Genomic DNA, 12,621 nt, shown 5'->3' with positions numbered 1-12,621 from the left:
TTTATTGAAAGAGGTTTCTTGGAGAGGAGAGAGAGAGAAAGGGATCACTGTTCATTGAGCATCTCAGTGGTCTTGGAACTTTGCAGAGTATCCAATGACCAGTTTTGAGTCAGGCCTTCGAAGGCAAACATTCAAATGGGGCATACACCTTAGGCAAAGGCCCATGGTGGAATCAATGCAAAGGGACTGAGGTGGGGCATAGGAGGGGTGAAGTTTGGACAAAAGGTGAATTGATAAAGACCCTCAGATGCCATTTTGAACATCTAGATTTAATTGATGGACAACCAAGTTCTTGAGTAGTTAGACACAAAGGAAGTATTTCAGTGAAAGAAACTTTACAATGGCGGGTGGGGGAGAGAGGATGGACAAGGAGGCTCAGTGAGGTTTTCGCTGGAGTCCAGATGAGAGGCTTGGAGTCCTAGGCTGGGTGTGCCTTTGCCATGCAGAGCCACAATGCCTGATGGGGGCCTTGTTGGCCACTGTGGCTGGGGAATGGGAGGGCTGCAAGTGTGGCCTCCTAGTGGGGCAGAGTTGTCCTGGCTGCCCCTTGTGTGGAGGTGCAGGCTGACTGTGTAGGAAAGGTGGGGCTGTTTCTCATGAACTCAGAGCAGGATGCTGAGCTCTGAGGAGGGACTTAGAGCTTTCTCATTCATACAGTTTCCAAGTCTTCTATGTTCTACGGCCTGTGCCACCTAAAGATGTTATGCAGGGGCACACTCCTTGTCCTGCCATTACGGTGCTAACAGCTAATAATGGGAACAAATAAGGACATCATAGCACAGCAAAGTAAGAGCAGTGACAGAGGCATCAAACAAGAGTGCTATGGAGCCTGGATTTGGAGCAGTACTTTGTTGGGCTCAGCCAGAACTCAAGAAGACTTCTTGAAACCTGGGCAGAGATTGGGCCCATGGAGATCTCAGCCCAGCCCCTCTTTTCCCCTGAACCTTGACTTCTGGGCTCAGATCCTTAATCTAGAGAGAGCCAGTCTCATCTTTTGGCCACCCTTTCACCAACTCAACTGTAGTTGAGTTGCCTCAACTACTAGTGTCACTTCTCTTTGGTTACTGGCTATGCTACTACCTGCCTCAAGGCTCCCCTAATCACTGACAGGCACTGATTTGTAGCCACTCAAAGAGCTCCTTGGGGCCTCTGTCCAATGCAGTTGGACTGTGTTATACTGGATGTGGCATATATTGGATGTGGCATCCCCATGGTGGATAGACCTAGAATGGAAAGAAGGGCTAGAAGGGGAAGGAGCAGAGGCCTTCTCTCTCTTTTCTCAAGTTTGTCCTAAACTTTTCCCTAGAGTACCCATTTCCCAAATGTCTTCCTACAGCCCTCTCCATCCCATTTCCCCCTCCCCCACTGAGCCTGGAAAGGTGTTGTTTGCCCTATGATCGGTCCCCAGGGCAACAGGCCAGGCAGCAGGTGTGTGTGTTGAACAAGGCCATCTCTGGAGCGGAGTGGCTGGAGATGAGCTTTGTTTAAATATTAAAGAAGTCAATCATTAATCAAGCCTGGCTTGGTGCCCAGCTACCCACTGTCTCCATTTGGGAAGGTCTGGACTGGGGCAGGGAGGGCTGTGGGGCAGTTTGCATCTCAGGCAGCTGACAAGCAGCTTTTGGGGCTGGATTATGCAGCCCAACACAGGGTAGGCCAGAGGATCAGCAGAAAGATATGCTGGATATAGCATACAGAGCACAGTGCTCAAGAACCGGGCACCAGTGATTTGTACAGAATGTCCAGTTTTACTTGAATACATTTTATAAGGTGACTGAAGCAGTGTCCTGTTTCTAGCCAGAGAGGACATTCCTTGGACACTGCAGTCCTGGCCCAGCCCCACAGTTGGACTCTTGAAGAAAACAAGGCTGTGCGAAGAACAGTTTGGGGCATGAATTGGGGTGGTGGCTGAATTGGAGGGACAGAGTCACGGGGCTCACTGAAACCATGGTTCCTGAGCCCCTAGGGGAAGGAAGTTGGTCTGGAATCCAGGACATACATGGAATCACACAGAGTCAGTAGCCTGTACACATGGCTTCACATACATGAATTCCATACACACAATTACAAACCTCCATGTACCCAGATCTGCCACAGCTGCACCCAATTGCAGTTGGACACTATGCATGCAAGCTGTCTCCTCCCTAACCCCCCCAGTGCTCTCTGCCTTGGCCACCTTCCTCCTGCCCTCCAGTCTTACCAGTTGTACTGGTGTCTAGTCCCAGCTCCACCATTCAGCTCTCATCCACAGAGGCTTCCTGTTGTGCTGTGTGAGAATTTGAATGATCAGGCTGATTGAGCACAGCGTCAGGATGAGGCAGAGGACCAGCAGGATCCACTGTCTTTTGGCAACCAGGCAGGGCTCCATGGCTATCCCCAGGAAGTAGGCCTTGGGCTGTGTCTTGAGTGCACTGGAGTCCTGTGAACCGGTGTTCTGTGCCTTGGTGTTCTGGGACAACGACCTTTTTTCCAGGGAGTACAGCCTGCAGGCCAGCAGTAGGGCCACCAGGAACATGACAAAGCTGAGGGCCAGCAGCACCCACTGCCCAAATTTGGCCTGGTCAGCGTCCAGCTCCAGACTCAGAAATGTCACCTTGTCTGTGTCTTTTTCTGTGGAAGACACAGGAGACTTGCAGAGCAGGTAGAATGAGGGAGGGAGCCCTGGGGTGCCTGTGGAAATCAGAGCACCTGACTGCCACTGGCCTCCTCCCTCAGCCTCAGGCACCTACCTTCCAAGCCATAGGTGAAGGCATTGCCCTGGAAGGAGGGTGAGGAGGAGTAGAAGGGAAAGGAGGAGATGGGCACAGATAGGGCTATGCCCCTATGGTGCCCAGTGATGGCTCTGTGCCAGGGTCGGGAGGAAAGAAGTCCACCTTGTGCTCAGATGCCTACCTGGCAGTCTAGCTGAACAGTATGCAAGGAAGCAACTGAGCCAGTGGCTGGGCCATGGGGCTGTGGTCTTGGCCAAAGCTGCATCAGATGCAGACGGGGTCATGCAGCAACAATGCTGTGCTTGTTCAAGCCAGGTCATAGATAGGCTAGGGGTTAAGGCTGGATTGGGGTAGGGACTGGCCCAGGGCAGGCTAGGGTAGGGCTTGGGGCTGGACTAGAGCTGGCACCAGGGTCAGATTATCAAACCTTCAAGGTACAGCTGAAGTCTGGCCAGCCCAGGATCTCCCCCTGCCGCACATTTTCGGTGGCCAGCCAGTTCAAGAGGGGCTTGAAGTAAGTCATGAGGGCCTTTGCAGACACTTTGGTCTGCCCGGTTATCTTCTGCAGGACTTCTGGCCAGGGCTTGCTTGAGCCCAGCTTTAGGACATCCCTGGGAGAGTAGATACAGCTGTGAGGCTGTGTGGGGGCATCAGCTGGTGCTGCTGGGACCCCTCAGTGTGCCCAACCCTGGCCGTATGGCTTTGCTAGCCAGACTCTTCCCATAGAACTCAGAGCAGTGGATAAAATAACAAGTTCTGAAATAAGAACAACCTGAGTTTGAATCCTGTGGGACTTTGGACAAGTAACATAACCTTTCTGAGTCTCAGTTTCCATACTCATAAAATGGAGATAATAACAGTATGTACCTCCTAGGGTTGGTATGCTGATTAAATAAACACAATTCTGGGAGCATAGTAGGCAGGCAATACATGTTAGCTGATTATTATTATTATTATTATTATTACCACTACTGTGGTGATTATTATTCTGGACTAAAACAGGCATAAAGTCTTGAGACACTGTTTCCCATGAGGTGCTCAGTGTCAGTAGGGAGGGGCAGCTCTTCAGCCCTTTCTAGTCTCACAAGGAGTGTTTGGGAGGATTAGAGAGATCTAGAGCATGGAGTGTGCTCTGTGTCCTGCCTGCAGCACTGCACTAATGTCAGCTGTGTCTCAAAGCACATGCAGTGTTTGGTGGCAGGGGGACCAGCCTTAGGCTTGGCCCCACACTCATGGTGGAGGTACAGAGTGTGCTGAAGCCAAAGCTCTGGGCTTCTCCACCCCAGAGCCCCTGTGGAGGCAGTGATGGGCATACATTGATCCTTCTTAACCTGTGTCCCCAGCTGGCCACGAGAGAGATGGGGTCTAGAAGCCCATAAGTCAGACTGTGGAGTCTAGACTAACAGGACCCAGGTTCAAGACTCAGCAGTGTTACTTATGGGCCGCATGACCTTAGGCAATTGACTCAGCTGCTCTTAGCCTCAGTTTCTTCATCAGCAAAATGTGCCCTTTTAATATCTACCCTTCACTGTGGTGAGGATTAAGTCACATAATGGCAGTGAAAGAGGGCTTTGTAGCATGCAAAGACTTATACACATCACTTAACAAACAACTGAGAAAGAATGAGGGGAAACTAAAGTTTAGTGGATCCTTGATAGAAACCCGTGGGGGAAAATGTAGTTAAGATCCTAGAGAAATGCAGGAGGAAAGTCATCAAGATGAAAAGAAAAACAAAATAAAACAAAACAAAATCCCACAACTAACTTTAGGTAAGATTATATCAGATGCTGGGTCCTGGGAAAAAAGAAGGGACCTGATGGGGAGAAAGTTTGGACCATTGAAAATCTACCTATTTAGAAATAGTCCTTCAGGCTCAGTGGGGCAAGAGGTTTTACCAAAGCCCGGCTCACGGCCAATGTGGCCAGCACATGAGACCTGCAAAAATGGCAGCTGAGCACTTCCTGACGCTCAAATCCAAGGTCGCAGCAATGAGTCCACTGGACAAGGTCAGGCCTATCATGGTTGGCCGGATGAGGCAAGGGCTTTGGGAACTTGGACCAAGTCCACTTCAACTCTCCATTCCCAGCAGATCCAACCCAGAGCAATCACATATAGGAAGATGAGTCAAGTTCTAAGATATATTAGGTAAAAGAGCAGCCAAGAATCTTGCCCTCCCCCTTCTCCTCTGCAAGCATTCACCACCCCCCCACACACAACCTATATTCACTCTGCTGCTCTCTCAAGTCCCCAGAGCTCATGACATCCCACTTTCTCAGAGTCCTCTCCTCCACCCTCTCCCCAGAAGATAGCATTCAAAGTCCTAAACCTGGAACTTAGGGTCTTCCCTGGCCAGGGAGGGGTCTGGATGGCAATGTGTGAAGACAGGTGAGCCATGACCAGTGATGACTGGCAGGGCCTCTACATGTTTTGGTGCCAAGTCAGATCCTGGGAGCTCTGTGTGCCCTGGGTGGGGAGGAGGTGGTGGTGAGAATGAGGTCAAATTTCCCACCAATTAAGTGGAATGAAGGCTCAGAGTTAAAAGTGAGTTGATGTGTAGAAAACAATGTCTGTTATTTCTTGCACTCCTGCTTTTGGGGACAGAGATCCATCCTTGGTCCCTGGGCATGACCTCCTCATCTTCTTTGCATGTTCACTAAAGCCCTTTCCTACTGCACCATCTCCTGTCTTGTGTTATGGTTATTGGTTTATCCTGTGGCCCATTGCCCAAGCTGGTTGGCATGCGCACAAGTAAATACTTGCTGAGTGAATAAGTGTTGGGCAGCCAGAGACATGAATGCAGAGAGCAGAGAGGGCCCTTATGTTCCACACATTCAGAAAAGCTCAAACATGGGCAGTTGGCTACCATAAACCCCTGTAGTGTGAAAAGATAGAAAAGCAAACAGACTAGGTTGATAATCGGCATGGAAGGTGCAGCACTCCCTGGGAGCCAAGCCAGGAGATCAGTCCTGCAACTCCATCTGGCCTAGTGGTTACTGACAAACTGCACGGTGGAATCACAAATATGCTCATTAAATTTGCAAAGGAGACTAAATTATGTGGCTATATTAATCCTCTGGGAGACAGGAATAAAATTCAAGGTGACCTTGACCAATCGGGGAAATGGACCCACTAAACTGGGTAGAAAAATTGGTGGGGAAAAGACCATATCAGTGGGTGGGCTCTGCATTTAAGTGGTTGAAGCCCTGATCGTGGAACCAGCAGACCTAGGTCTAACCTCACCAGACCTGTATCCCTTGATTCTTAGAGGCAACAGTGTGAATGATGATGTGTTCTAGAATCAGTTCGGCACTCAAAGCAGGATTTTGCCACTTCCTAGATGAATGATGTGCAATCACAATATCTCTCTTAGTTGGAGTTACATTATTTGTGAAATGTGGCTAATCATGCCCACTTTGCAAGTTATGAACTGCTAATGTGAAACCTTGTAAGAGTACTCCTCAGAGAGCCCAGCTGGTACTAGTCAAGGCTTCCCACCATCAGGTCAGCGTCCCATTCTTCCATGTTTGTTTCAGGACCAAAACCAACTCCACAGAGGCAGGAATGGAAACCATGGGCTTGATACTAAGTGCAGGAAAAAAGATTGGGGCTAGGGAGTCAAAATGGACCACAAGCTGACCAGAGCATCACAAAGGTTGGTGTGAAAGCAACCTGGATCAGCCTGGGAGCCGGATCCAAGCACCTCCAAGAAGAGATGGGAAAAGCAGAGTACACCCAAGTGTGCATCAAATGCTGCTGAAGATCGGTGAGCACCTTGTGCAGAAAAGATAAGGGCATTTGGATGGAGGACTGAAGGTTGAGGCAGGACTCCAGTACGGGCTTCCCATCTGAGACAGTTTGATTTATTGGCATATGTGAGTGTGTGCATGTGTGCATGCGTGTGCAGGTGCACACATGGGTGAAGGAATGTATGGTAGTGAGTGTATGTAAGTGTGTGTGTGTGTGTGTGTGAGAGAGAGAGAGAGAGAGAGAGAGAGAGAGCAGGAGGGGCCAAATAGTCTCTCTGACCAGGAGAGGCTACACACAAGGAAATGGGCTTCGATTTCTAGAGGAGAGACTGGAGTCTGACACGAGGAAGAACTTCCACTAAACTAAAAGGTCAATGAGGCTCTGCTCAGGGTGCCCACGGTGGTCTATTGAGGAGAGGGAGCCATGGGCAGGATTCCAGCAAGGGGCAGGCAGCTGAGAACAAATCAGGGAGCTTTGTGAGGGAGGAGAGCACTCACTCCAGGAGCTTCTCAGCTATCTTGGAGTTATAGCTGTCACATCGGTGCAATGGGCCCACATGGCCTGAGGCCAGAGCGTCGTGGAACTGGAACTGGAGTACTAGGCTGATGAAGTACCTGGGGAGAGGGATGAAAGGGCAGGCTTGGGAGCTGGTGTCAGGGATGGGAAGCCCAGAGCCATTTGGAGCCTAGCAGCTCTGACGTGCGGTGGTCTGAGGGCCCAGCCAGTGCCCAACCTTGCTGGGTGGAGGGTCCTTTGCCAAGGTCCCACCTCAGATTGGCCTTGGAATATGCCCTTCTTAGCCTCCTGAACAAACCCTTACCTCCTTCTTTCCTGCCTTCCTCTTGGGGACAATAGAGATGCTTTAGAATATTCCCATCAGCGCTGCCTCCACATGGGATCTGCTCTGAAAGCCCAAGAGTCCGGGGTGTGGCCCCCAAGACGCTGCACAACTCATTGGAAGAGGTGGGCAGGGGAACAGGGGAAGATTTGGATCTAGGGCCTTCCTGGAAATCCTCAGTCTAGTTCCCATGCCCCCAGTCCCCAAGTCCTAGAGCTGGTTCTGCTGGCAGGGCCCAGACCATTACCGTATGTAGGGCACGCTGGCAGAAATGTGGAACTTGGCACCAGGATCAAAGTAATCCTCTGTCCGAGGGATGGGGGGGGGGCACAGGCCCTGGTACTTCAACCTGTGGGGGGGACAGGGGGCTGGTACCACACAGTTGGGTTCTCAGAGCCTTTTCCTTTGGAAGCACGTGCACCTCTATCAAAACTGGTGGGCACAGGACACTTACTGCATCTTTATAGATTAAATAAATGAGTTGAAAACACATGGGATTGGGAATTGGGAATCAGAATCAAATAATAACAGTAGTTAACATTGACTTCCTCTGTGCTAGGAACCATGCTAAGCTCTTCACACAGATTCACTCAACACTGTCCCGATTCTAGGGACATGGGAGGGAACGGGCTACTCAAGGTCTTTCTTGCATCCTAATGATGGGGATGGTTATAGACCAACAAGGTCACTTCATCTGGTAAGAAGTGCCAAGGAGAAAACAGAATAGCATCTATGCAATGTAGTGCTGCTGTTATTCCCATTTTACAGATGAGAAGACCAAAGTTTAGAGGTCAGGGAACTGGTGGGAGGTCACAGAACTAGTCCCTGGCAGATACCATTAACTTTCAAATTCAGATCTGACCTTGCCCCTCTGAGCTGTGCGACTGTGGGAAAGTTACTGATTGTCACTGAGTCTTGTTGTCTGTAAGATGGGGATAAAATGATCCATCTGTGGGATGAGACAAAACCTATGAAAAGTTCTGGTTGTTTCATTGTTGGCTCACTGGTTGCCCTGAGCCATCCTCTGGGGCCAACATAGAGCCAAGAGGCTCCCCTCCCAGTTGACAGAGGCTTCCTTATTCAGGGCCAGGAAGTTGTCACCTCTCTCCCTTTACCCTGGGTTTCCATTATAGGTGGTGGTGGTTATAGTTGGCCAAGGGAGGAAAAGGACCCCTGCAGGCACCTCAGATGGCTTGTGGGGGTTGCCCTTGGAGAAGTACAAGGTCAAGACTCTGCCAACCCCACCAGTGAGACCTGGGCCTGAATTTGGGATGACAGTGGGAGGGTGAGTGGACAAAGAGAGGAGCACCCAACTTTTCCACCCCTGAGTTGCTGTGTGACCACGGGCTGGTCACAGATTGTTCTCCAGTGAAGGATCATGGGATGCTGTACAAGTTCAAAGAAACATAAGGGGCCTGGTTCAAAGCTGGCAGCTGCTTCCTGGTAGCCCCAAATCATGTTGTGGCCAGCAGACTCAAGCAGGTCAGTCTGAGGCCTGGTAGAGATGGAGAAGCTGGGCCATGGGCATTCATTTTCCAGTCAGCCAGTGGTCGGTGATAGGATGCGACATGGATGCCCCTCCCTCAAGAGTGGTGCTGCCTGACTGCTGGTGAGCTCTTTTGGCAGCCAGTTCTGACCTTGGACATGCCTGAGGATGCTAAACCAGAGGCAGTTGTGAGAGTGTGTTAGAGCAGCAGGAAAGGGGGCAGTGGGCTTGCCTCTCTCCCATGGGGACTTTTTCCATGGGGGAGAAAGAGCTCAGGTCACCAAACACTCTTCTGCCAGTGCTACTGGTGAGAATAGGAAGGGAGAGGAGAAGCAGGTGGGCCTGCCTGGTGGTCAATGCTTTGTTCTTGGAGGAGCCCAGGCGCACCCCTGTGTGAGCTTCCCAGCTACCCAGAAGCAGGCAGGGCCACTGCCAGGGTCCCTAGAGAGGTTAAGAGGTGTGCTCAGTGCCAGTGCCAGATTCAATGTGAGGTCCCATAATTGCAGGTGCTGGCCCTATCCACTTCAGTAGGGATATTTTTATCAGGTGATGGCAAACAGCCAATACCACCCTGGGGCCTCCTCAGGGCCCCCCCGGTCACCAGTGTGGCACACCCTAGCTCTGCCCTCTGAAGAGAGGCAGCAGCATCCTCTGGCAATGGGCAGTGCCCTTAAGGCTGACCGGAAAGCCCCACCCACAGCAGGGGTGGGAGGGGGCAGAGAGCCCAGGGCAGCTGTCCTCCCCACCTCAAGTTCCACCACTCCTGGTTGTAGACGTCCTTCTGGATGGTGCCATCAAAGACCTTCCAGCGAAACAGGTCCATCAGGTTGGCGAAGGGGATAAAGGCAATCTTCTCCAGGGTGATGCCCATCAGGAAATTGACCTCCTCCTCTGGGGAAGGTGAGGCAGTCAGCTGGTGGCTCCCAGTTCTCCCTCCCTTCAACCTTGCCCAGAGAGCCTTGGCTGCAGCCTCAGGCTCAGATGCCCTGCTATGGTCCTCTTGGCCCCCACCACCTGAGTCCTGGTGCTGGTGGCTGAGCAGGCCTCTGTTGAGCAAGTATTTGTGGGAGGAGGCCGAGAGGGTGACCATCGACCCCACGGCCTCTTCAAAGGCTGGGTTGGCTCCTGCACGGAAGATCACAGAGAGGTTCTCGTACTGCAAGAAGTACTGGATATGGCCCATTTGGTGGAAGATGGAGAGCAGGTCTTCTATGGTCACCTCGGTGCACTTCTTTACCCTAGGGTTAAAGGGCAGGGGTCAAGGAGCATAGGGAGGCCCTGGGAGAAGGGGAGATTTCTCCATTCAGACTCCGTTAAGGGACTGGGGCAGATGGGCTAGAGACCAGCAGGGTCTTGGGTACTGTCCTTTCTCACTCCAGGTCCCCCTCGCTCATGTTGCCAGCTCACATTCCCCTCTGCTGCCTGGCTCCGGCCCTGCCCACCCTTGCCCACCTCCTAAGACAGGCGGGCAGGTGGAGAGTGGAACCAGTGGAGGAAGAGAGAGGGAGGGAGAGGAGGGTGGTGCTGGTGCCCCGTGAGACCTGACGTCCTTGCCGTTGTAGAAGTCCCAGGCAGAGGCGTGGCACTCCACCTCTCGCCCATCGGTTGGCCTTTCCATCATTGAAGTTTTCCAGAAGTTGGGAGGGGTGGAAAGCAGCCCCAGGGAGGTGAAGAATTTTTCAGCCCCTTCAAACATTTTTGAGGGCTTCCAGTGCTGTGTGGAAGAGGGGATACATAGGGCCCAGCCTGAGGGTGTGGAGCTGGCAGGGTCAGATGGACACCGAGCACTGACTTGGCTTTTCATGACTTTTGTGATGTCCTCAAGAGGCTTCTTTGGGAAGGGTAGGACCAGGTCTAAGATGTTGACCCAGAACTGAGCCCACATGTTCCCTGGAAGGAGAGGAGGGGCTCAGAGGAGGCAGGACACTGTCTCTCCCTTTACTGAGTGCCAGCTTGGAGGCCTATTCTGCCCACCCCACTCTGCTACCAGCTAGGGCGTTACTCAGGAGGTGGGCAGGGATGGGTCCCCGCAGGTTGATAAGCTCTGACCCGTAGTGGCAGTGCAGGGCCCGGAACATGTAGGTGTGCAGGTTTAGGTAGAGTGGCTGCAGCTCCTGGTAAAGCTGCTCCAGGTCGTGTTCCAGGGTGTCAGACTCTTGGACCGCCACAAGGCCCCCATGTATTTGTAACCTAGGACAGGAGAGGGGGCTCAGAAGCACTCACCACCCGCCCTTCCTTCAGCCCTGGCCTGGCAGGCAGGAGACCCAGGCACTTTCTGGGGAAGCCACTTGGCCTCCCTGGTCCTCAGGGTCTTCATCTGCCAAATGGGAAATGTGCCCCCCAAGGTCACTGTTCTGATTGGATAAGATCAGGGGTGGAAAAACATTTAACAAAATACACACTCCATGCTTCTCACCATGCCTGGTTGGAGAGGACCTGGATAAGGCACTGGTCTTGGCACCCACCTTGAACCCCACATGTCCAAGCCCTCAGGCCACCCTGGCTCCTTCCAGATCCTCCCAAACACTGGTTTGTCCCATCATGGGGCCTGGGGGTCTCTTTCACCTCTTGCTTGCCTTCTTTCGGGCCTTGGGGAAGTGTCTCCAGGCCTCCTCTTCTCTCTCTTAGCACTCGTCCTGAGATGTGCGTTTGCACAAATCTTGTCTGTCTCTCAGACTGTAAGCCCTACCTAGGAGGGCAGGCTCCTCTCTGTCTTTTCACCTACGCATCCTTAGAACCTCTCCAGGACCTGGCACACAGTAGGTGCTCAAGTGATGTTTGTGGACCAATGGTGAATGAACCACCTTTGCTTCCCCCAGCTGTGGGGCGGGGTTCAGGTTCTCCATCTCAAGGTCCTACTACTGCCTTTACCCCCAGCAGACTCTGCTTCGCCCTTCCCAGGAACTGCCCTGGGACCTGTGCAGTGTGCCATCTGCATGGGCTGGGCTGGCCAGCTGGGGGGCTGGGGGCCTCACCGTTGAGCTTTGCAGTCTTGTTGCTGAGCTGCACATAGCACTTGAAGGTGATGCAGAGCTGATGACCCACAGCATCCTGCCAGCCCTGCCAGGCCCACAGCAGCTCCTTCTCATCCCGGGAGGTGGCCATGACTTCTTCAAGGTCTATGCCCAGAAAAAGAGCCAAGGTGGGACAGCCCCCCCCTACTCCTGCCTGCCCTCTGCCCTTACCTGCCTTAGGCAGACCCTCCACTCCTCAAAAGTGAGTACACCTGAGGCATGGAAGACAACGGGGGGTCAGGGTAGGCTTGTGGAAGGGGCTGATACTAGAGACTCTGGGGATGGACAGGGCAGTGTTTGGGTGCTCACCAGGCTCCAGGGGTAGGCAGGGTCCCTCATTCAGGCACACCTGGGCCATGCTGTATGTCGTCTCCATGTAGGCCAGAAGCATGTTATACTGGAGGGCAGGTGTCACCTAGGGCAGGCCTGTGCCCCTGTGTGCAAGTGGGAAAAGGGTAGAGGGAGAGGGACAGAGGGAATCTTAAGCAGTTCCCATGACCAGGGCGGAACCAACTCTGAGCTTGATCTCATGAGATCATGACCTGAGCTGAAATCAAGAGTCGAACGCTTAAACGACTGAGCCACCCAGGCATAAACCAGAAGTTTATGCCTTTTGCCAGCTTCATCTTTTTGCCCACCATCCCACCTCCTGCTTCTGGCAACCACCAATCTGTTCCCTGTATCTATAAGCTCAGTTTTTTGGTGTGTATATGTATACCACCTTTTCATTATCCATTCACCTGTCATTGGACACAGATTGTTTCCATGTCTTGGCTAGTGTAAATCACGTTGCAATGGACACGAAGGTGCAGATAGCTTTTCAAG

The 12,621-nt window shown here is 52.2% G+C and overlaps 1 protein-coding gene across 1 annotated transcript; it reads right to left on the bottom strand.

The window, feature by feature from the left end:
* Positions 1-248: 248 nt before the first annotated feature.
* LOC123603910 (angiotensin-converting enzyme-like protein Ace3) lies at positions 249-11,941 on the bottom strand. Its single transcript, XM_045489405.1, is given in 12 exon segments — positions 249-746; positions 2,201-2,610; positions 3,139-3,322; positions 6,956-7,072; positions 7,544-7,645; positions 9,529-9,673; positions 9,797-10,020; positions 10,324-10,496; positions 10,575-10,672; positions 10,785-10,940; positions 10,943-10,972; positions 11,758-11,941. Coding segments are annotated over 11 exon segments (1,380 nt in total). The 5' UTR covers positions 11,888-11,941; the 3' UTR covers positions 249-746; positions 2,201-2,589.
* Between the last annotated feature and the right edge of the window lie 680 nt (positions 11,942-12,621).

Source organism: Leopardus geoffroyi, chromosome E1 (assembly GCF_018350155.1).
Source record: "Leopardus geoffroyi isolate Oge1 chromosome E1, O.geoffroyi_Oge1_pat1.0, whole genome shotgun sequence".
Classification (NCBI taxonomy): Eukaryota; Metazoa; Chordata; class Mammalia; order Carnivora; family Felidae; genus Leopardus; species Leopardus geoffroyi.
The sequence above is the reverse complement of the archived record's forward strand: the minus strand, read 5'-3'. Positions and strand labels throughout refer to the sequence as shown.